At 39.2% G+C, this 25,081-nt stretch overlaps 1 protein-coding gene across 1 annotated transcript; it reads left to right on the top strand.

Annotated features, from left to right (window-relative positions):
* The first annotated feature begins 14,525 nt into the window (after positions 1 to 14,525).
* On the top strand, positions 14,526 to 23,619 carry LOC124269379. Its single transcript, XM_046704397.1, has 5 exons — positions 14,526 to 14,744; positions 15,203 to 15,230; positions 15,938 to 16,138; positions 22,376 to 22,494; positions 23,351 to 23,619. The coding sequence occupies exons 1-5, from the start codon at positions 14,541 to 14,543 to the stop codon at positions 23,486 to 23,488; spliced, it is 690 nt and encodes a 229-aa protein (XP_046560353.1). The 5' UTR covers positions 14,526 to 14,540; the 3' UTR covers positions 23,489 to 23,619.
* The last annotated feature ends 1,462 nt before the right edge of the window (positions 23,620 to 25,081 follow it).

The raw sequence follows: 25,081 nt of genomic DNA on the forward strand, positions 1-25,081 counted from the left end.
CAACCCACACTTTTCCCAAAATTCAGTTTCTCTGACATGCAATTTATGGGTATAAAAACAGACAAATTTGTAACTGTCTCCATTAATGAATAGTGAAATGGCGAGGAGAAGACTTTCTGAAGCACTAAGCTGGCAAATTGTCGGCATGCATGCAACAGGCATGTCCTTCAAAGCTATTGGACGACAACTGGGCTACAGTCACTCGGTCATCAGCCGACTTGTCCGAAAACATCAGATGACAGATGTGAGAGATCGTCCAAGGCCTGGACAACACAGGAAGACAACGGCCCGTGATGATCGCAGCCTGGCACGTCTGGTAAGGCGAGAACCCTTTGCCACAACTTCGGTTTTGAAGCGCCTGTGGTTACCCTACAGACAGTTATCCACCAGAACCGTCAGAAATCGCCTTAGGGCACTTGGTATGAGGTCCAGAAGAGTCATCCAACGTCCTGCTCTGTCTGATCTCCATTAGAGACTACGTCTGGAGTGGTGTATGGCCCGTCGCCAGTGCAGCCTGAGGACATGGAGGAGGGTCCACTGGTCAGATGAGAGCAGGTTCCTCCTCCACGTTACAGATGGTCGAATGAGAGTGTGGAGGCATAAAAACACTGCTGTCCGAGGAAATCTTGATGGTCAGCAGTACATCCGGGATATTCTCCATCCAGTTGTCGTGCCTCACTTTGACAACCGCCCGTTGGTTACTCACCCGATATTCATGGACGACAATGCCAGGCCGCATCGTTCACGTGCTGTGACTGCACATCTCCATAATGAGGCTATCATGACATTACCTTGGCCAGCAATGAGCCCTGATTTGAATCCTTTGGAGCACATCTGGGACTTTCTTGGATGCCGTGTGAGGTTGAGAGAACCCCCTCTCCAGCATCTTGCACAGCTGGAAGCTGCTTTGCATGAAGAATGGCAGCAATTGCCACTTGATCGTATCAGAAGGTTTACCAGTAGCATGATGAGGAGGATTCAAGCTGTCATCCAAGCACGTGGGGGATACACCCGATACTGATGCCAGACCCATCAGATGTTAACATGTGACATTCCTTGTGCATCATTTCTTGTAATAGTCAGCCATTGACAATGCTACGACCATACTTGTTCAGTGACTATTTTCATCAAGAATCAATAGTGACCAAATCACATTGGTTACGCTATTAAAACAACACGTATTGGAATCATTGTCTTGTTTTTCATTTGCCAATAGATCGTATGTTTCACAATAGCTAAGGTTCCACTATATATAAAGCATTATTGCATTTAATGTAACCACTCTATGTCTGAGTCAAAAGTGTAAGTGGCTTACCATTGTTTTAGACCTCTAGCTTGTGAACTTGATATACCTGACCCAAGGCATTTACCTCCCCTTAACAGGTATGGAAGGGTAACTTATAGACTGGTGTATCAAAAACATAAAATCTTAAATGAAATATGAATTTAAATTAGGAACTTAAGTGAAATGGGAATGATACAAATTTGGAACTTAAGGAAACGAAATATGATTCTCTCTTTTTGAGTAATTATTGACTTTGGCCACAACAACTATAGTACTTAAAGTTATGTTACACTTGAGTGGAATTGAGATCGGGTAATCATAGCATAGTAAATGGACATTGAACAAATTTGGAGAAGAACTCGATTTTACTATTTAACAGTGAGGAGAATTTTATCAGATTTGGATGGACATAGTAACATTTTATTTGGTTCACAACCGGTCATAAACTAGACATATTAGGAAGAAAAGTAATTCATCTTCTATTTCGTTTAAATTACAAATGGTACATAATATTTTTTTCTCTTTTTACTTTCATATATCTGCCTCTTCCAATCAACAACTCATGAGAACATCTGGATCGTCCCCTTTACATTAACACAAGATAGATATGACTCAGTGGCTATGGCATTTTTAAACAATGAATAATACATGCATTTATTTTCATAAGGATATCCTTTCACGCCATGTTTGAATATACATATCCTTTAGTCTTGTCGTTAAAGATTGCATGAATAATGTAGGTGATTCGACATATTGTGCATTCCATGTAATTCCAAAACCAATAGAATATATAAAGTTTCTTACGTTAGTTGCCCAGTTTATTTGCCCTTTGGTATTAGCTATTTTAAAGAATGAAGAGTAGTTAATATTACACTATTAATAGTACACTCAGCTGTTCCATAATTCCAATTAATGCTTTTTGTCCCTGTAACGGTGCATATTTTACATGCATCGTCCATGTCAGGCCACTGGTGAAATATAATCCCAAATATTTATAAAAGCCTATACACTCCAGCTTCATACCTTTCTACAACCAATTTTTTTTTTAGACAATTTGCCGCCATTTCTTAATACAACAATTTTCGTTTTTTCTCTACTTACAGTTAATTTCCATTTACTGCAGTACTTTTCAAGTTCATTTAATGTGATTCTGTAAGCCATTAATCGTTCTTGAGAACAAAACAATGTCATCTGCAAATAACAATTGGAAAATATGAACTATATCATGTTGGAGTTGAATCCCGTGTACACAATTAGTTTCGACTTGTCATTTATGAAGAAGGAAAATAGAAATGGGCTTAGTATACAGCTTTGTCTTACACCAAGTTGCAAGTCACATGTTTCTGAGAAATTATGATTACTTTTAATACCGGCCTTAAATAGAATACATTTGAATAATACTACTGTCGTATATCCCTGTCTGAAGCCAGCGTGCGCTTCGCTGATCTTATCCATTGAGTCTCCCAAGTTTACAAGTCTTTTATTTATTATATAAGTGAAAGTTTTACTAAATATGCCCTGTAGTGTTATTGCTCTGTAGTTATTTGGATTATTTATGTTACCTTGCTTATGGACAGGGGGGTGGCTTAGAGGCTTATTTTTATGAATAGCCTTAAAAACGGCGAGGGTCTATTGAGAGGCATCCTTCGATGTGCCTCCAGCCAAAAGACCCAAAGTTCCGAGCATTCAAGTATCAGCCGACTCGCCAGTTTAAAGGTCACAGCGTTGACTCGTAATCAAGCAGTTGCAGTTCGAGTTTGAGTAGCGATGAAAACACTTTTGCAAGTCTGAGTCGAGGTGTAAAGGTCTGTCACGTGGGCACGCGAGGTCGGGGGTCATTCCTCGGAGGAGGAGGAGGAATGACCCGTCACGTGACTATGTTAAGTTGATTGTGGTTTCTAAGCCAAACCATAATGGCGACCGAGCTTAGCAACAGGGTATTGACTGGGTTTATGAAAACTATGTCATCTACGAAGCAGTTGAGCATGCATCTTTTATGTTCTTGGTCAGGAAAGCTTGAATGACCTGTTGTCGGCCTTGTTCTATGAGCTTTTTCTTCTCGTCTTCACTGAAGTCGGAGGATTTCCGAGTCTTTGATCGAATCTCTTCATTCATGCGGTGGTACTTGGCGAGTTTGGCTAAAATCAGGCGGAACTCATCTTCAGGGATTTTACTGTCCATGAGCGCCGACGAGACGCGATCGTTGATCGTGTTCAGATTGGCTTCGGCCAGCACTCGGATTTCGTGGTGTTTTAAGGCCTTCCATTGCAGACGACGCGAAATGAATTTAAGGGCTACTCCCGCCAGCCCCGATACCCCGGCAGCTATTTCCATCCAGAGGACGACAACAAGCCGATGCCGGCACCACTTAAGTCCCATGCCGGCGACCATGAGGACCGTGTCCATGCCGTCGATGGCATTGACGTCCCAATGATACTTTTTGTGCAATCTGAGTCGCACGTCGCGTTCTCGTTCCAATTGGTGTTTAATGTCGCTGATCTGTCGCAAACAAAATCCATCCATGGTTTCGAGCGTTTGAGCCACGTCGTCCATCGCCGGATAGAATCCCATCTTCCACTATATATATATATGTATAGTTTACGAAATAGTATTTAATTGGTCCTCCGTCAGTCGTTGATACTTTAAGCTGATGAGGTACACCTGTTCGGGTGCAAACGTCTGGTGGAGTAAAATTTCATCTCCAATAAAAACCTCGAGGCTTGTGGTGGAAGCTGTTCCTAGTTGTACATAAGTACGGCAGCGTTGATTTTTATGGCGATCGTGCCAGGGTATGATTACCCCAGCCAGAAGTCCCACCCGTTGTCCGGAGGCATTTCCAAGAACGACGTCGAGAACAAGGGTAGAGCCAGGTATCACAGTGATCCACGAGTCTGGGACATCACTTTATCGTTTTAAATAGAGCCATTTCGTTGCGTCTTCCGAGTGAGGGACTAGCATATAACCCGTTTGATCTGGAACTTTGGGTCTAGGCTGGAGGCACATCAAAGAATCCCTCTCGATAGACATTCACCGTTTTTAAGGGGGCTGGGGAGCTTATTTCATAAAAATAAGCCTTTAAGACGCAAGTGCGGCAATAAAAAAAACTCTATTACTACTGTTGTTGTAGGAGGGCTAACTGTTTTCTTCATGCAAGAAGCGAAGTGCCTCGGTCATATAGTTTATACTATCATTAATATTAACGAAAGCACAATCAATCGATTTATCTAATAATTCTTGTACGTTATCTGACAAAATATTTTCTCTGAACTGTTATCGTTATCCCAAATATACTTAAACGACTTATTCCTACATTTGGTAGATGTGTTAGACTGCTAAAGGTGTATTGTTTTTAGAAAAGCTTAAATCAGCCATCATGTTAAATTTCTGAAAATATATAGGCATGACCACCCGAAGATCGACAGCACTGAATTATATTCGTAAATTGTTATGACATGCCGTTTACTTCCCTTAGGAAAAAATGCATTGCTCAAATCTGCACTAATCTCTACTTTTGTAAAGTCCTTTTTGACATTTCCTATCTCCCTACCACTGATACTGTAGTTAGGTCGAACTAAGTGTAACAGATATTTCATTCTTTCACATATAAACTTCATAAATTGTAGATATAAATGTGATTTTTTTTTTCTATTTCCGACACTACTTTAAGGCCTTTCAGTACCTTTGCTGACATGAATATTTACCAAGCCACGATGATTGTCGTGGACGTAATGCTGACTGACTGACAATAAACAAAACTCACTCATTGCTGGGTCTATGATAGATAGATATTCTCTATTTCCTCCAACTGAATGAAGATTACAATGTGTGGTAATACTATATTTTACGTGAAATGATTAAGATAGATTATTGATAGAGTCACAAATGTTCATATACATACAAGTGTTTTAGCAAGTATCGCCATTTCTTTATAAAATGGCTTACATTAATTATTACTTTTGCCCATACATCTCTTTCTAGTTCCATTATGCACGCTATTGGACTTTCACCAAGTAAAAATGCAAGAATAACTTCATCATCTTGATCCCAGATCTTAACAAAAGTTTTTACATCCAGAATATCACATATGGAGTTAAAAAGCTCATTTCTGTCATTCATATTTATCGTAAATGACATAAACACGTGCTTAACAATATCATTGGCGACAGTTTTACATAAACATTCTCTTGAAACAATTTCAGCTGATCCATAGAATACAAGTCTTGCAATATCAGGTAACTGGTCGTTCTTCTCTGCAGCTAGCATCCAGAGATAGAGTTCATTACTGGATCTTATATTGATATATCTTGACAGACTAAGTCTTGAATTAAGATGAAGATAAAATAGATTGTCTCGAGGAGATTTAGTAGCACCATTTACGGCATTGGACCAGCATTTCTTACTGATAAATTGACCATTATGGACATAGTTAGCTAGTATATCGTTTACATTATACGTATGTACAAGTTGCAGCACATTGTATATAGGGGGCGGTGGGGTAGCCTAGTGGTTAAAGCGTTGGCTCGTCACGCCGAAGACCCGGGTTCGAATCCCCACATGGGTACAATGTGTGAAGCCCATTTCTGGTGTCCCCCGCCGTGACGTTGCTGGAATATTGCTAAAAGCGGCGTAAAACCAAACTCAGTCAGTCAGTCAGACATTGTATATAGGGGATTTTCTACTATATACATTGCATGTAAAGCTATCTGTACACATAAATTGACCAAGGCGAACTAGAAACATTACTTTAAAAACACACTTATACTTTGCATTACATAACTTTCCTAATAGGTAGAGGGCTCTTTTATCTATGTAATACTGTAGTGGCATGATACCGATACAATCCAATACAACAATACTGGGAGTGCGCTTGTGTAGTCCCTGAACCTTTTTACAAAATTGTCGTTGTACAACTTCAAGCATTTCATACTCTTTAAGAGGAAGTTTACCCCATACGTTACATCCATAAAGGCCACATGATAAGATTACCCTCTCCCAGATACGTGCTGCAGATATCGAGTTAAGACCTCAAAAATACAATCCATTATTATGAGTAGCGTTCATGAGTACTCGTAGCGTTTCACATGCAGTTTTTGTACGTTCAAGTGATGATTTATCTGTACTGAGATATACACCTGCATATTTAATAGATTTCCTTTCTGGAACATGCATTTCACCAATTAATACATTACTGATGTTAACGTTATTGTTTGAGCATTCAAAGTGTAGAACCGCACTCTTGCTTACATTGTATTTTAGCTGCCACTTATGAGCATAGTTTTTAGCGACATCGAACAGATTTTGCATGCCTTTGGCAGAGGAACTCATCAGAGTAGTGTCATCAGCAAGAAGTATCCCAGGGCATTTACCCCATGGCAAAATTTAGCCAGAATCTGAATTCCCAAGTTCATATAGGAGGTCATTAATAAATAATGTGAATAGCCAGGCGGACATTACTCTACCTTGGCCTACTCCTTGATTGACGGGGAATGTATCCGATTTACACCCATCAAAGCATACAAATGATTTCATGGAGCTATAGGAGAGCCTTAATATTCTCCATAGTTTACCCGTTATTCCAATATCATACAGTTTAATAAATAAGCCATCAAGCCACACCCGATCAAATGCCTTTTCAGTATCTAAGAATGCACAGTATACAGGCGACATCCTTTCATTGTAATATGCAATGTTTTCTTTTAACGTCAGTACGGCGGTTTCAGCACCATAGTGACGCCTGAATGCAAACTGCAGAGGATGGGGAAATTCTATCTTAGTATCTATCCAGGACTCTATTCTGTTAAGGAGAAGTCTTCCAAAGAGTTTACTTAATACAGACGTCATGGTTATTCCTCTATAATTGGCAGGGTCATGTTTTGGTTTACTGTTGCCCTTGTGTATTGGAAGAATTTGACCTATAGAAAATGATTTAGGAATGTATTCAAACGTAATACTGGCATTGAATAGTAAGGCAATATGACGCAGCAGCGATCTACCAGCCTTCTTTATGTGCTCATTCACTAAGCCGTCAGGACCAGGCGACTTTCGTACTTTAAGTCGATTTACTGTACAATGAATTTCATCTTCAGTGAATGGACAGTGCAATGGCGAACGGATGTCGTTATGCATGTCATCGCTTGTTTCAATATGAGCAATTTCCTCTTTCACATTCTGAGCATGTACATAGTCACATTGACATCAGGGGAAGGAGTAGCTAGTGAATGGAAATAAAGTCCAAACAGACTGCAAATATCCTTTCCCTCGTAGCAAAATTGAGAATCATAGGTAAGTTTTTCAATATTACCTTTGCAGCGTTTGTAACGTTTTGTAGATTTGGAAAATTCTTTAACATCTACTTCTGCTGCTTCGTAGATTTCATCAAATCTATTTTTAGCTAACTGGTGTTTTGCATGGCGATGTTTCTTACGAAATAGCCGTTTACTTTCTTTATATTTTGCATAGGCAGTATCGTTTTTATCTCTAAGCTTTACCATTTGTAACCCACTGACGGCAACAATTTCGATTCTCCACATGGGTACAATAATTGAAGTCCATTTCTGATGTCCCGGCCTTCGCCGTGATAATGCTGTAACATTGCTAACATACGGCATAAAACCATACTCACTCACTCACTTTGGGCGTTGTTTAAAATAACCTGAACTCCAATTTGATCACAAAAGAGAAAACCAGAGGTAGCAACAATAGTTTCAAGTGTATATTTCGTAAAAAAGCATTTTCTTCCTTCAAATGGTGTGTTTTGGTGATAATGCTTTTATCAAGCGTGCGATTAACACGTAAATAGAATTGCTAAGAAGGGCATTTGCAGTCAATATCATGAATGTATTTGTCTCATTGTAAGTGATTACGATGATAATGACATTCAAATCATGTAAACCTGTTACATTGTGAATGTGTAACGATCATAGAGACGATGCATAGAGATTATGCAATCTTCATTTTTACATAATGGAAACAGTATATATACACGTACGTGGGCCCACGTACATCTGTTATCACACAGCACTGCGTCAGACGTAATAGGTAAGTTACATCAGTCTTTAATTTCGCTACGTATGTGCCACCGACCTTTTGTATGTTGGTTGGTTGTTGTCTAACGCTGCACTCGGCAATATTCTAGCTGTATTGCGGCGTTCTGTAAATAGCCGAATCTGGACCAAACAATCCAGTGATCAGCATCACGGGCATCGATCGACGCAATTGGGATACGATGACAGTGTCAACTAAGTCAGTGAGCCTGACCACCCGATCCCGTTAGTCGCCTCTTACGACAAGCGTGGTTGCTGAAGACCAATCCTAACCCGGATCTTCCCGAATTCATTTCTAATGAACAAGAATTATTGTCCTCCTGAGAGGGTACGTAAGTCCCAAAAATTTCAATGTCAATTTAGCCCAACCATACTACGATTCGTAGTATATTTGTTCTTTTAAATGTCGGCTTAATTGGCATACAATCGCCAGCGGCTGAAGGGATGGTGTAAATCAAGCTAGGGTCCATGCAGGTAGCAAAGGTACTGTAAGTCCCCATTAAAAAGAAGAATTAATTTCGTTATATAGGCCATTGGCCAGTGTACAATATATGCAAAGTGGTGTATGATATATAGACAATATGGTTTAAACATATACATAGGTATATATATATATGTCTCTTCTAACATTGAATAGAATTCCTTTTAGATGCATGTTTAATAAATAATGAATTTTTTATAAATAAATTCTTATCTTTGCATGTTAACAACTTATGATATTTGCTTAAAACAGATGGGCAATTAAATTCTGGTAGGTATTTGCTTCTTAAATTTGCATATGCATCACAGACAAGTACAAAATGTAATTCATCTTCAAAATTATAGCGGTTACACAATTTACATATTTTGCTTAACCCACTGTCATCTTGACATCATACGTTACATAGGAGAGGCAATTGTTGAATAGGTAATAAGCATAAATAAACGGCGATATTCCTTTAGATGTACATTAGAAATATAGTATTCAACATCCAATAGTGACTTTAGTGATTTGTAATACGATAAATCTGCTGATTCATTTATTTTGCAAAACATATTTCTACAAGTCTTTGTTTAAACATAAATACAAAATCATTTACACTACCAACTTCTTGGCTTACCCACACAAAACCAAATCCATACGTGTTTAACAATATTCTTATAAAGATGCCCAATTAATTCTGCTATAATCATCAAGCTTTTTCAAAAGAATATAAGATTGCTTTGGGGAACCTATCGGTAGCCATACATAATAGTTTACACCAGTACCGGATACATTTGTTTTGATAGTCAATACTAATACAATATCTACCGCATTCTGCTAATACTGCGTTACTGGACACATGCTTACCTACAGCTAGTACAAATTTACAAAAATTAGAGTGGAATTTGTTAATAGCTTGTCTATCTTGGTGACCCCATACTTCTGCACCGTAAAGTAATATTGGCTTTATTTTACTGTCAAATAGCTTGAAAAGAACACTTGCAGACATATTTGGATATTTATAAGATACCCGTTTGATAGCAAATAGGGCTTTTTTAGTGGCTTTAGTGGTAAGTGTCTCGGTACATTTAGTCCATGACAGTCGAGTTGAGAACATTATTCCGAGATATAATATGTTGGGCATTTTATCCGTTCCGAAAGACAAGGATTTCCGTTTTGTTCATGTTGACTTCCATTCCCCATGTCAGACAGTAGATGTGTAGAATATCAATTTTTCTTTGAAGTCCAATTACAGAATCGTCGAATATACATAGGTCATCAGCAAAAAGTAACGGGAACAGCTCCATAAATTCAGGGTCGACGAATATTCCTCTAAGATTGGCATTTTCCAACATGACTTGAAATTCTGAAATGAATATTGTAAAAAGGAAAGGGATGAGGGCGCACCCTTGTCGCACACCGCTCAAACATTGGAAATAGTCGGAGATTGTGTTGGTGCCTGTTCTCACGGCTGACTGTAATTTAGAGTACATATTCCTTAGCACATTTGATATTCTGCCATGGATATCGTTTCTGATTAGTGTGTACCAAAGAAGCTGTCTATTAATTGATTCGAAGGCCTTTCTAAAGTCCACAAATATGCAATAAAAGCGACCGCCTCGTTTTTAGAGATATTTCTGAATCAAACTTTGAATATATTGTCAGTTGTACTGTATTTCTTCCTGAATCCAGCTTGGGCCTCGGGGATTTTATCATAAACATCTGCAAACGATTGTAAACGTTCTTTTAGAATTGAGCAATATATTCTCCCAAAAACATCCATGAGGGATATGCCTCTATAATTATTCACATCGTTGACGTCACCTTTCTTGTGAAGAGGTACGATTAAGTCCCCATGGTCCCTAGTATGGTTATCTACCTTCAGTTGTTGGCGATTTATAGCCTGTTTTTATATAGTATTGTCCAAATAGTGCTATCAGTTTTACCTGTCCGAACTAGTTTTAGTTGTAATTGAGATATTCTAGTTGTTTTACTGTCCTTAGTCGACAGATTTTTATAATATACATATATTCCATTTCCATGTTAAATATGTTCTCGTCACCAAATGGCTGAAATATTGCCGATGTGACGTTAAATATTAACTCATTCACTCACTCTAATGATCAAGATATAAAACCACATGTATGCTACATTTTACTTACAAACGGAAGATCATTAGAGGGATACTAACATGACATACTCGGCAGTGCATTGAACATCAGATCATTGTCTAAACTGTACGAACTGCACAAAACAAATCAAGTCAAATTTTATTATTCTATTTACGTTTCGAGTTAGTGGTGGAGCTCAAGACACATTTAACTACACATATTCAGGTGAGCTAAATTTTACTGACGCACTACAAGACAATGGATTCAAGGTTACAACGTATCCCATTTGGTCCGTAAGTCCCAAACCTTTCAAAGTCAATTTAAACTTACCAGGAATTAAACGTAGTATTTCTATGATTTTAATTTTGGCTGAACTTTCCTACAATCGACAGGGAGTGAAGGGATGGTATAAATCCAACTAGGGTCCATGCAGGTACTTTTCCTACCTGGACCGGACAATCCAGGGATCAACCTCCTCCAATAACCCGACACGCCGTGACATACCTTTCCAAAGTGACGTTCGTTCAAACTAACTCACTCGCTCCAAACCCATGTAACGTTAATTCGAAATGCGTCAGTACCCTTTCTGTTCCAAGAATTTCAAGAAATTTCTTAATTTGTGGCTAGATTATCTAACATTGCTAATAGCTCAAGGGATGGTGTACATCCAGCTAGGGTCCATGCAGGTAGCAAAGCCACTGTATGGTGATCTAACTTCAGTTGTTGGCGATCAATAGCCTGTTTGTATATTTTATCGCCCTCTACAATAAAACTGTTTTAGATTGAATCACTAGTTTTAAATATATATCTGTGATACGCTAGTTGTTGTACTGTCCTTCGTATAAGTCCCCAAATCTTCAAAGTCAATTTAAACTTACCAGGATTTTTAAACATAGTATTCATGTTATTTTAATTTTGGCTAACATTTCTTACAATCGTCAGCAGCTGACGGGATGGTTTAAATCCAACTAGGGTCCATGCAGGTAGCAAAGGCAATGTAAGTCCCCATGGACCCTAGTATTGTGATCTACCTTCAGATGATGGTGATCAATAGCCTGTTTTTATATCGTATCGTCCTCTATAGTTAAAGTATTTTAGATTTAATTACTAGATTTAAGTATATATCTGTGATAGTCTAGTTGGGTTTACTGTCCTTCGTCGGCAGGTTTGTATAATTTATAGGTATTTTTGGTAAAATTCACAACTTGCTTATAGTCACGATATGGCTGAAATATTGCCACTGTGACTTAAAATCTTAACTCACTCACTCACTGTCCTTCGTTGACAGGTTTATAATTTATATTTAATCATTATAAATCTATAATTTGTTTTAGTCACGATATGGCTGAAATATTGCCGATGTGACTTAAAATCTTAACTCACTCACTCACATATCCCATTTTCTCGTGCCCTGGGCATGATGTCCGTGCTGAAAGTACATATTGTAACTAGTCCATTTATATTGCGCTAAATCGACACAGTATGCTCGTAGTGCAGGATTATTATAACCCCGGATATCCAAGCTGCCTGTGGGGTGTTGGAAGCTAAATAGTCACGTGCACATGACTTATTAGACCGGGTACCCATTTTCTCCTGGGTGAACTGAGGCAATTATGTACAAACTCACTTGCCTAAGGTGAGACCACATGCATCACATGCTTCATTGTGGGGCAGGACTGAAGTCCCAGAAACTCTCAGGTGTCAAGCTGCCAAACACGGTCACCCATCCACGTGACTTGACCCCTATGCATAGGACCACACACATTTGACACTAGCCGCCTATTGGTTCATACCCATAAAAGCAGACTCTGAATCACAAGACGTCAACGTTACCGTAGTTTCTGTAAGATCGCTGAAATCTGACAAAAAGTTGACATTTTGTTAAACGTACATTAACAAGTAGAAAATGATGACATTGAATGATGACAGAGTGAAACAGAAATATATAAGATGAACGTCCAAGATGGGGAGACAGAATAAAATAGTGGCAACCATTGCAATGTGGCCGCCGTGACCCAATTGACAATACATACAACTAGTAGATCCTCAAATCAGAGGAACTCTACGGCTTCATCAAAAAGTAACTGCAAAGGTTAACCTAATCGCCAGCGCACAAAGTCTGACGGGTAGACTGCTCAGCCACCACGGCTGTAAAACCAAAACTTGTATTACATTGTTCCACCTTCATTTCTGTATCATGTCCAAATCATGGAAAGCTTATAAACTACACTTAAATACGGATTTTCTGTGCATTACTAGGGGTATTTACACTGGTACTTGTACCAATGTAACATTCACTGTTCTAAATTGCTTGATAGTTTCCTTTAATTTGAAACTTAACAGTTTGTCTCATTGGCACCGACCATAACTATACTCAAATGCAAAAGATATTCTGACACACAAACAACAAGCTGGTCATCCGATTCCGATGCTTGCTGGCCAGATGCATTTGGTCATTTATTGTGTTGTGTGACAAGATAGTATACAGAAAACTTGGACTATTTTGGGCAAAGCAGGATATTCCGTCGCTGCAGTAAAACTATCACTTTTCTCAAACTCTGAAGTCTTCCTTACTGAAGTGTGGTAACAATCAAGTGTTGATTAGAACTTCTCACCTGGCACATACCCAGGGGCCTTAGAAGCACAAGAGGAGGATCATAAGCACGTTCACACGGGTTGTGAGTAACAGGAATGTCCACCTTGTGCTAAGAGTCGCTTCCTTTCAAACAAGATATTTTCTGGGCAGGGTAGCACAGTGTTCTCATTAAGATGCTGTTGTACGAATCGATTGCGGTTCTGTTTCGAAAACGGCAACAGCCATTTACAAAATCCCTTCTCGGTACAGCAGTACTCAGGTTCTTCATCATTAAAACCCATTGGTGTAACGGCAGCTCAAACACGATCCGCTTTCAAAATACATGGTAAATGTCCACATGCGCGCCTGTAGACACGAGTCCTGTCATCAGATCGGTGAAGAAAAGTTTCTCATCGGCGACGAGTTGTCTGCTCAACTACGGAAGGATCGGCCGTCTGACTGGGTATCATGCACGGATGTCGTAGACTAATAGACGTTCTCGAAATGTTCTCGCAGATACACCACTGTTACCTAACAATACGGGCAGTAGTGTTTGCCCCCCACAGCTCTTCACCTGTGATTTTGCTTGAATGAGTGAGTGAGTTTAGTTTTACGCCGCACTCAGCAAGCTATATGGCGGCGGTCTGTAAATAATCGAGTCTGAACCAGTCAATCTAGTGATCAAGAGCATGAGCATCGATCTGCACAATTGGGAACCGATGACATGTGTCAACCAAGCCAGCGAGCCTGACCACCCGATCCCATTAGTCGCCTCTTACGACAAGCATTGGTTGCTGAATGTACATTCTAACCCGGACGTTCACGGGTGCGACTTACGACTTCATAAGACTGAATTCAGCTGAAATGATAAGCATCTGGTTTTGGGCATTTTAGTGTAAACATTGCACGTGTTGTTTCTCGAATATGTCACTTTAGTGCAATTCGAACAGCAACTGCTTGCCTGAGCTTCTTCGTCCATTTTAACATGAGGTTAAATTAAAAAATCCTGAACATACTTGCCTCTAACAACGTGATTTTTGCCAACAGGAAAAGACTTGCACCAATGATGCGTTTCGTCATCGGTCTGATTATCCTGTCTTGCCTTTCCTTGTCGGTTCTCAGCGATGCTGATGATCGAGACGCTCTTATATACAAAGTGGACATCTTTCTGCCCCCTAAGGAGGGAAGGCGTGAGACAAAAGATATACTACGCATTCGGAAGACATTGAAACAATTATCTGGCATCCGTGTGCTGTTTTCCTTTAAGGTTTGTACAGTTATTGACATGTTTAGTGTACTTATCATCAGTCAGTACGAAGTTGCAACTACATTTGTTTAGACAAATGATTTGTCTTCTGTATCTTCCTTATGTTTACCTTTCTGTGGAATATCACTGAAAAGGAACATAAGTTATTTGGACGGTTAGTTTCATCGCTGTGTCATTTGCTTCAGAAATCATTCCTTGAGGACGTATAATAATGGATGCATTGTATACAGTGATGGAGAAAATTGAATATTGATCCAACTATGAGGGAAAATGACTGCTGGAGAGTTGAAGTCATCTCTCATTTCATATTTTCTTGGTCAGGGTATCTTTTTACATTGATTCTTTATATATCAATTTAACTATTAAACATAAGAGGGAGTTTTTCGTTCATTAGGGTATGCCTGTTTGAACATTGTTGAAAATATCAAGTTGTTTACAATGATTCTTTTTTTCAACAGGAGCTTGGGAATCCACATGTTATTCTTAGTAAGTGCACACATTTTCATCCTATAGGACAGCACATGCTCAACCTTTTACCGATTTTCATTGATTTTACTGATTCCTTATATTATATTTCCACATCAATGTATTTTGGCACCCTTTGCATCTTTTTTTGCTTGGCATCCAGAATGATTTTTCCTTCCACTTGATAGTGGATATATATGTATATATATATATTCAATGTATATATCGATACTAGTAAATGTATACTCTTGTCATGATATATGTTTGTCAGTAATAATGACAATTCCTTTGTATTGAATTAACCATATACTTCTCTATATCATTTTGATACTTATTCTAATGCAGGTGAGCGTTAGAGTCAATTAATATGGTTCCAATTTCCTACTTTAATTGTGTAGAAAAGAAACAAGATACAATCTGGAGTAACCCAAATCATGTTGTGATTTGTGACGGCAATATCCATATTTCCCACATATTGCATTGATAATTATTTACAGAAGATGTTGGGATTAACGCAAGACAAATGTATTAATTGATTCAGATGTTTTCTGTAACTTATTGGGCAAAAGGTTTGTTTTAATAATCAAACTTTCAGGTGAGAATATCCAGCAGAATATTCTAAGATAGGTATATTGTTTGCATTTAAGCAGGACAAATAATTCCTCCAAACAATTATTGATGGAAGAAGCTGTGTTTTGTCAAGTACGTATATGTTTTACGTGTTTCAGTTCTTCACGTTGAGAAAGCATGTACATGGTCCCAGATGACAAGGTTTCTATCAAGGCGGGGATATGAGTTCAGTACGAAATGCCTCTACCACATCAGCGACTTCGCCAGGGAGCTCGGTGTCAACAATACCGACGATCTCTGGGCAACGTCTTTCGATAGTGAACTCATGGTGATTGACAGTGTGATTCTTCCTGTCAAAGGTAAACACTGTCGTAAGAGGAGCACGTGTCTACGTTTCCCTCGCATTACAGGTTTTTATATCTGTTGTATCTGGAGTTATTTGTGTACCTTCAAGTGATGGTAAGAGTCAGATTATACGTGTTAAAGTGAAAGCCGTTACTTCCCTGTCCAAGAGAGTCAACGTTAGCTATGGAGCACGTATCACGGCTAAACGTCTTCTATCTTTCATTTAACGGTGTCCGCCCACGACAAAGCTGAATTATTTCCAAGTTCAGGATACTATGTAACGTAACTTCAGTTCAATCCGTACTATCCAGGTAGACATGAATGTGCTTCCGGTTGGACCGCTGACTTTTCGAGGTCAGTGCATATAATGTTCATGATTCGCCTGCCAGTTGTGTCCAATGGAGACTGTTCAGAAAATATTCGATCGTGTCCTTCTCCGTCCTTTGCGCTCTATACTTACAATCCCAACAACATACGGACGATTTTTTGCGAAAGGGACAAATTGCTTTGGAAATAATATACATTTATAAAGGAAAGTTAGTGATTAAACTAAGGGCTCTCGGAAACAGTGAGCATTTCTTGCCGCGTGCACATCCATCCTGTTTCAGCAACCTGAATGGCAACTTAGGTGAATGCAAACACTGATTTTCAGGGTGCTCTATATGGCCTCGTGATTTAAAAATGGTGTCACATCAGCTTGCCGGTATCGAGTTAAATATCTTGCAAAGTGCTTCTCCTTGAAGTGTATTCCCTCGTTACAAACACAATTGGCTTCTCAACAGTCAGTATCTTTCATATGGTTGAATCTGACTACTGAATATCAACCTAAGAAGCAACACCTGAGCTTTAATCGGACTTTCTTCGACCGACTTTTGACAACCATGAGTGTAGGGCCCGTAATTAGGACACGGCTCTTTGCCAAACCTTACTTCCGATAACAAACAATGTTTCATACCTTTTCGAATGGATTCATGGTTGTCAGTTGACAGTAAGAAACGATCATCCTTGCAGGAATAAGAACTTTCTGATCCAACCATCCCCGAATTAGCCAACTATTACAACTGTCAACAGCCAAGCATGGTTGTACACTTGGTCCGGTCTAGTAAAATCATATTGGGCGGTCTTGCAATTTGGAACCAGAACTGGTTCTTGAATAAACGTTTGTCACTGGAAATCTTGTACCGGAAGTAGGCTGGGGACCGTCTCGCATATATGAGCCGGGAATCAGTAAAGAGTGATTTAGGCATTATGAGCAAGTGAGTGAGTTTGGGTTACGCCGCTTGTAAGCGAATACTTTACAAATATCACGGTGGGGGTATGCCAGAAATGGGCTTCACATATTTTGCCCATGTGGGGTATCCAGCCAAGGGCTTCCTCGTGACGCTTTCTTGACTATGTTGTTTATTCCATCACAAGAGATAAATATTTCAATGTGAAAACAGTTAAGGAGACTTATTAATACTCGGTCTGTTAATTGCCATTTAATGAATGATTTCTATAAAGAAATAGAATAAATTGAACAATATTGATTGATATGTTTTGCAGATAGATGTCTTTGATTGGTAGTTCAAATTCATCACAACTAAGATTGTTAGTTGCTGTAACCTCAAGGGGGTTGTGTGTGTGTGTGTGTGTGGGGGGGGGGTTAAGTATTGTCCTCCTGTTCTCTAGTATGGGGATCTAACTACAGTTGTTGGTGATCTAAAGCCTGGTGATATTTTGTATTGTCCTCAATAGTGTTCTAATTTTGATCTTATATTCTAGCTGGTGTTAGAATAAAATAGAATTTACAGTTGTTTTACCGTATTTAGCTGACAGATTTTATAATGAAACTAATTTCGTACTAATGTATAGCCTGTTTTAGTCATAATGTAGTTGAAATATTGCCGATGTGACTACAAATCTAACTCACTAAGTTATCACTTCTGCGTGAGGAATGTATTTTCCTGCTCTGCAAGGACTGTTTCGGCAAAGTGCACTTTCTGCACCTTCTATCATAGTTCGTCCTCCTGAGAGGGTACGTTCAAAGTAAATTAAAACTTTCCACTTTTTTAATCGTAGAATATGTGTACAGTGCACTCTGTATTTAATTTAATGTATGGCTAGATGTGTCTTAATTGTTAATTGCTGAAGTGATGATTTAAATCCAGCTAGGGTCCATGTACATGTATTTCTGTGATAATCTAGTTGTTTTACTGTCCTTTGCAGACAGGTAAGTATAATATCTAATTTTGTTTTTATTCATTTATAAATTTTCTTAGTCACCATATGGCTGAAATACTGCCGATATGACTCACTCACTCACTCATTCTATCATGATTCATTCTCACAACTTATCAACAAACCTAGTTTTATTAATCACCTTTGATAAGCTAATAACGTGGATTCTCCCAATGCCATCTGCATTGTAGTAAGTGAGTGAGTTTGGTTTTACGCCGCTTTTAGCAATATTCCAGCAATATCACGGCGGTGGACACCTGAAATGGACTTCACACATTGTACCCATGTGGGGACTCGAACCCGCTTCTGAATTTTAAGTCATGTTGGCAATATTTCAGCCATATTGTGACTTGATATAGTTATACGTCATCGATGGACAGAAAAACAACAAGCAATGTATCACGTATTTGTTTTTACAACTAGTAATAGAACATTAAAACTGTGTATTTAACGCTTATACATACAAATCTGTCTGGAGCACGCCAGCAACACAGTTAGGGACACCATAGAGGGGACCATGGGGGCACATACGGTACCTCTGCTACCTACATGACTCCCCAGACGGGTTTTCACCTTTTACTATTTACTGGCGCTTGTCAAAGTTTTAGTCAGAGAGAAAAAATAACAATTATTCAACACTTTTAAGCATCAGGTAGATATAATAACACTTTGAAATACGTGGTGTTATATATCGATTCTTAATGGAACCATGAACTAGCACGAATTCCTTCTTTCCTTTTTCACAGTTTTGCGTTCCCCATTTAAGAAGTAAGATATGCCAGGCCGTATTTGATGACGTAATACCATTTGTGGAAATATAAATAGTCATTAAACAGACTAAACACCAAAGCAAATTGTGTTCAACATAAAGTGAGTGAGTGAGTGAGCAATATAACGGCAGGGGACACCAGAAATGGGCTTCACCCATGTGGCGAATCCACCTAGGTCTTTGGCGTGACGAGCGAAAGCATTAACCACTAGGCTACCCCACCGCCCGTTCAACATAAAGGGTGTGAAAGCTACATATCTGGCTATGGTTCCGAGTGCGGTGATATATATACCTCCCGTTGCTGGCGATCTACAGACCGGTTTCATAATGCATCGTGTACAGAAGTATGCTAGTTTAGCGTGTAAATATGTATTCTAATTCAACTTAATATGTAACACGAGTTCTGATTGGTCAATGCTATAAATTTCCGACCGTATAATCAGCATATACGGTGGCAATTTGAAAACCTATTCACAAAAACCTTTGAATGTATCCCTACACTATTGGGGTAACGCTGTTTTTCAGCGCATTGTCATTTGCAGAAGTCTAAGGTCAGTTTAACTCCCCTATCCCGATATATCATAAATTTAATTGTAAGTTCAAACAACTTACTCGCAACGGGCTGTTGACCCAACGCTAACAGCCGATCATGAAACAAGATTTATGACGGCATTAAGGAGCGTGACGTCACCTGCTGTGACGTCATTTGACAACAGAACAGATAGTGGCCCGTAGTTGAGGGATCACCGGGCTATTAACTTTTACAGCGGCCCGCTCATTTCTAATAACTAGAGGGTGGTTTCATGATTATTCCGTCCATTTTAGTTATTACACTTTATAGCTAAAACACATGGAATTATCATGAAACGGCCCTCCTGTTTTCAGAAATTTGCGGGCCGCTGCAAATGAAATTTAACCACTCAACCTTAACGACGGGCCACTATCAGTTCTGTTGTCAAGTGACGTCATAGAGGGTGCGTCGGTTCATTCGACATTGGCTTTGGACTGGCAGATATTCTGGGTCAATCAAGTCAAAGCAACCCGAATTCCCGCTTTAAGTAGCGGTAATATTGGCTTTCTTGCTGGTGCTAACCTTAACAATTGCACTATTTACGTTGTTGTTGGACCAAAACCCAACACTGACATAGTTTTACATGTTGCAGACTATGGTCTTGTTAAAGGCCAAGGTCGAATATCGTCACTTTCTGTTGTGACGTCACTTTAATTGTTCGATGGCGTAATTGCATTCGGGCAGTCAACCCCATCAGAAGTTGGTTTTGAGTAAACTTACAGTCAAATTCCTTCATTGTTTCCTTTTACTTTTCAACACAAATTCCATGTATTTTAGCAGTAATAACGGTAATGCTATATTTGAGGGCATTATAATTTGCAGAAGCCCTCGGTCTTTTTCAACTGCCATCCTTCGTTGGTCATTTAATGAAACACCGCGGGGCTTCTGCAAATGATAAAGCCCTAAAAAATAGCATTACCCTTATACTAATTTATTCATCATTGTCAGATTTATTCAGTGTGCACATAATAAACGTGTTGAAGTTTAAAAGAAACTACTTTTTCTGGCGATGGTGTAAGTTCAAGGATTTGATATGATTTAACTTTGACCTAGAAACACTTTGACCCGGTTTACCTGATGAATTTCTTTCACGAAGACACAGCGTAAAACGATTGAATAATAATGGGGATAACTGTACTGTGTTTGACGAATTGGGGACGAATACCGGTGGTTATATAGCCGCAAATTTAGTTATATCGGCGACGCGTAGTCGCAAATTTACTTATATCGGCTCTGCTTCGCGTCGCCGATATAACTAAATTTGCTGCTATATAATCACCGATATACGTCCCCAATTCGTCAAACACAGTACAGTTTTCTCCTAAATGTTCTATTTTTACTGTCCATTATTTACTAGTGTGTATATCGTTTAAGTTTTGTACTAATATACAGCTTAAATAGGCACGATATGGCTTAGATATTGCCAATGTGACTTTACATTTTAATTCACTCACTTGTACATGGAACACTAAAAAGCGTGGATGACACCAGGTGTTCGGGAAAAGGCTAGGTATGTGTAGTCCTGGATGTAGCACCTGTCATTGGCACAAATGGAAACATTACATTTAATACTGACTTATTACCAGTACAGGTTATGCGAGACATTCGTATTACCTTTAGTTGAGTGTTGTAACCCTCATGAAGCATTTAGGCAAACGTCGAAGGAGCCTCTTGGAAATAATTCTTGAAAAATCATGTTCTATTGTACCTAAAACAGTGAGTAAATGAGTGACTAAAACAGGTTTCATATTCTTAATACATGCAGTTAAATTATACAAACCGGTCAAAGAATCACAGTACAATTAACCGGAATACCACAGATATGAATACAAAACTAGTATGTAAATTTAAAACATTTTAGCTATAAAAACAATACAATGTAAAAACAGGCTATACATTGCCAAAAACTGAAGTTAGGTCACCATACTTGGGACCATGGGGACCATAGGGCTTTTCGGCCTAAAAGAAATTCACCAAAAGCTGGAGCTGTTGCTCGACACAAAGAAAAAGCTGAATACAGAAAAGTGGAAGTTATTCCTCTTCCCGTACAGGTACACATCTCAATGTTACTTACACTGCTTCTTTCAGGCCTGTCGGGGCGGTGGGGTAGCCTAGCGGTTAAAGCGTTTGCTCGTCACGCTGAAGACCCGGGTTCGATTCTCTACATGAGAGAGAAGTTTATTCAGTAGTATTTGGGCCATAAGGCCTATGATACAGTTGACATATACAATTTAGATTACACGTGATCATAAACATTTGAGTTTCATATTGATCTTATTTTGAATATCTCATTGAGATAGATAGCTGTTAGATGCTGTACATTACTATTTTGTGACATGAAAATTGCCTGAATGCTAAGTGGGCCTCTGTAGACTGATTGTAGCTTCTGTAGATATAGAGTTCTGGCTTGATTATACTTATCACAAACAAAAAATACATGGTTCTCATCTTCATTAAGGTTATGATTATAAAGTTCACAGATGGGGTTGATTGCCGTTGTATCTTTATTGGTTCTTAGCTTGTTTATCTTAAAGTTTGTTAGCGAAGCTCTAAATTTGAAGTAGACTCGTATTAGTTGTTTCTCAACATGGGTACAATGTGTGAAGCCCATTTCTCGTGGCCCCTGCCGTGATGTTGCTGGAATTTGCTGAAAGAGGCGTAAAACTAAACTAACTCCCTCCCTCACTCCAGGCCTGTCAACACTGGAGTACAACCAGATGATGAAGTGGATACTTGAGAAAGCTATAACCATCGTTAAATCCGGCCAGCAAATGACGTGTTTTAGAACTCTGGCATCGTATCCGGTTGAGGTGAGTCTCTCCAGATTTTATTTTTTTATTACAATACACCAACACATATATATGTTCAACTATTTACTGGAGAAATTTCTAGAATTCTACACTGAAATAGCATACAGGAATCGGTATTATACTAGACCACAGGCTTCATACTTGTACGCACATGTGAAACGCAGGACTCACCCAGTGTGCACGCTGTTGTCACTTGTATATATACACCATCAATTATTACCCACGTGGTCAACGTATGGCATACTAATCTCGTACGTCACACGAATGTCGTATTGCGTTGACCTGTGCTGTAACGACTTGACCTCAGATTCTAACGATTTGATTGGATAACCGAGGACCTCTCTAGCGATTTGATTGGATGACAAAATTCATGGCTCTCGATCTACGCAATTAGTGTAGAATGCATGCATAAACCACCTGTGAAGATGCGAGTGAGAACTGGTCTTCAGCAACCCAAGCTTGTCATAAGAGGCGACTAACGGGATCGGATGGGTATACTCGCTGACTTGATTGACTCATGTCATTGTATCCCAATTGTGTACATCGATGTTCATGGTGTTTATCAATGGATCGTCTGGTTTAGACTCGATTATTTATTGACATATAGCTTGAATATTGCTGAGTGCGGAGTTAAACAACAATCCCTCGAACCTGATGACCCAAAGACGTAAAACATTGTCCTCAGCAAACGGGACGGTTATGTGGCAGGAATAACCTAGTTTTCTAGTATGTCTCGGTGGAAACGTTATGCATTCTTAATGTCTTTGATAAAGAATTTGTTCCAGATTTGAGACTCCGTGAATAAAATAAATGTGAATTATCTTTAGTCAAATGTACTTTTTTCATACACTTTCAGCTGTTTTATATCGGGCCAGTTAGCCAATCTACGGTAGAGAAATATGATCGATATATACATGGACCTCGACACTTCCTGAATGAAGTTACACGAATCGAAAACCTTGACGACTACGCAGGAGTGTGCCAAAGGGACTAAATTGGTGATCAAACAACGTGTCAAAGTGATCGTTATGATTTGACATGTCGTACAGTTATGTGAACATATGAATAGTATTGTTCTCATATACGATAGCACCAAATTGACTGAATAAAGCATTCATTCCCTGACATAGTTACTAATGTTGAGTGTAAGAGAAACTCCAGGTGGAAATTCCCTGTTTCCAAACGTGATTCAGGTAAATGCTTCAAGAGCTGATAGTGCATGTTATCAGCTCCTGTTGCTGTATCACGAGCTTGTTCAAGAGCAGTGTGTAGCTCTTGTAGTGAACATAATTCATTATAATCTTCACCATTGTCTGAGTTATAATTAATTCTTTTCTGCTCCTGTTGTTTCTGATGTTTTCTGAAACTCAGGGACATAACTGGATAAAGACGAATGTTTGACGAGAGTTTCCCCAAGTGTATTCGCAATATGGGCTTTATCAGTTAATATACTGACTGACTGAGTTTAGTTTTACGCCGCCATTAGCAATATTCCAGCAGTATCACGGCGGGGGACACCAGAAATTGGCTTCGCACATTGTACCCATGTGGGGAATCGAACCCGGGTCTTCGGCGTGACGAGCCAACGCTTTAACCACTAGGCTACCCCAACGCCCCAGTTAATAAAATGTCACCATTGTAACACTATTGTTTGTGCACACTTATCATCGATAATATGTCTGGACACTTGTCAGCGATGTGTCACCAAGTTTGTCAACTTTATCAGTTAATACATTATCACCGTCTTTCAAATGGTTATTTTTAACCTTTGTCCTTTATTCTTTGTACACCTTTGAAATCGGTGTGTGTGAATGTATTTTCAAAACAATATTTCTCCAAGACTGGCAAGATGTGGTAGAAAATACTTTTCCGCTTCCTCCCTACACTTTCTGGCCTGTTTGTATTCATTGTTGAACCTAGGTTTACGAATGTGTGGAACTGCTTAGGAGTGTGGCATTGTTCTGTCAGTAATGCCATTAGGTATATCAGAAAATGACTTCATAGGATCTTCACTGTTGATGAGAAGGTCAAGTGTTCAATACATAGAGTCTTATATACTGACAAGTCGGTATGGGTGAAGTTCCTTCTTGATAAAGGAGGTTCATCAACAGGGTTGAAAGATTTAGGAACGGTTGGGAAGTGATCATTCCCACATGGGTCATCATAAACCATCAATCCAAATTCGTTATACAAGGTTGAATCGGTGAGTACCAGAACCAGATGAGGGCAGAATATGTTCCAGTAGCTGGATGTAGGTAAGTATGTAACACCTCCTCTGTGTGTGTGTGTGTGTGTGTGTGTGTGTGTGTGTGTGTGTGTGTTGGGGATAGGGGGGGGGGGGGGCTTGAGCCAACACGAGAAGCAGCGTCGCACAAAGAATGGTAGCTTTATGTGTTGAGTACACTTGTGAGGTAAGGCGAGTGGTGGGTGGGTGGAGAGAGGGTGAGCATCACAAGTAGCAGTGTCGTACAAATATAGGTATATTTTTTCCTTATTTCTTTGGTACACTTTGTGAGGTTGGGTGAACACTTAGTACACAACTTGCAACTTGAGTCCGGCAGAGGCTAATAGGGGAAGGCCTGAAGGT

Source organism: Haliotis rubra, unplaced genomic scaffold, assembly GCF_003918875.1.
Source record: "Haliotis rubra isolate DU_JTF1 unplaced genomic scaffold, ASM391887v1 Scf1445, whole genome shotgun sequence".
NCBI lineage: Eukaryota > Metazoa > Mollusca > Gastropoda > Lepetellida > Haliotidae > Haliotis > Haliotis rubra.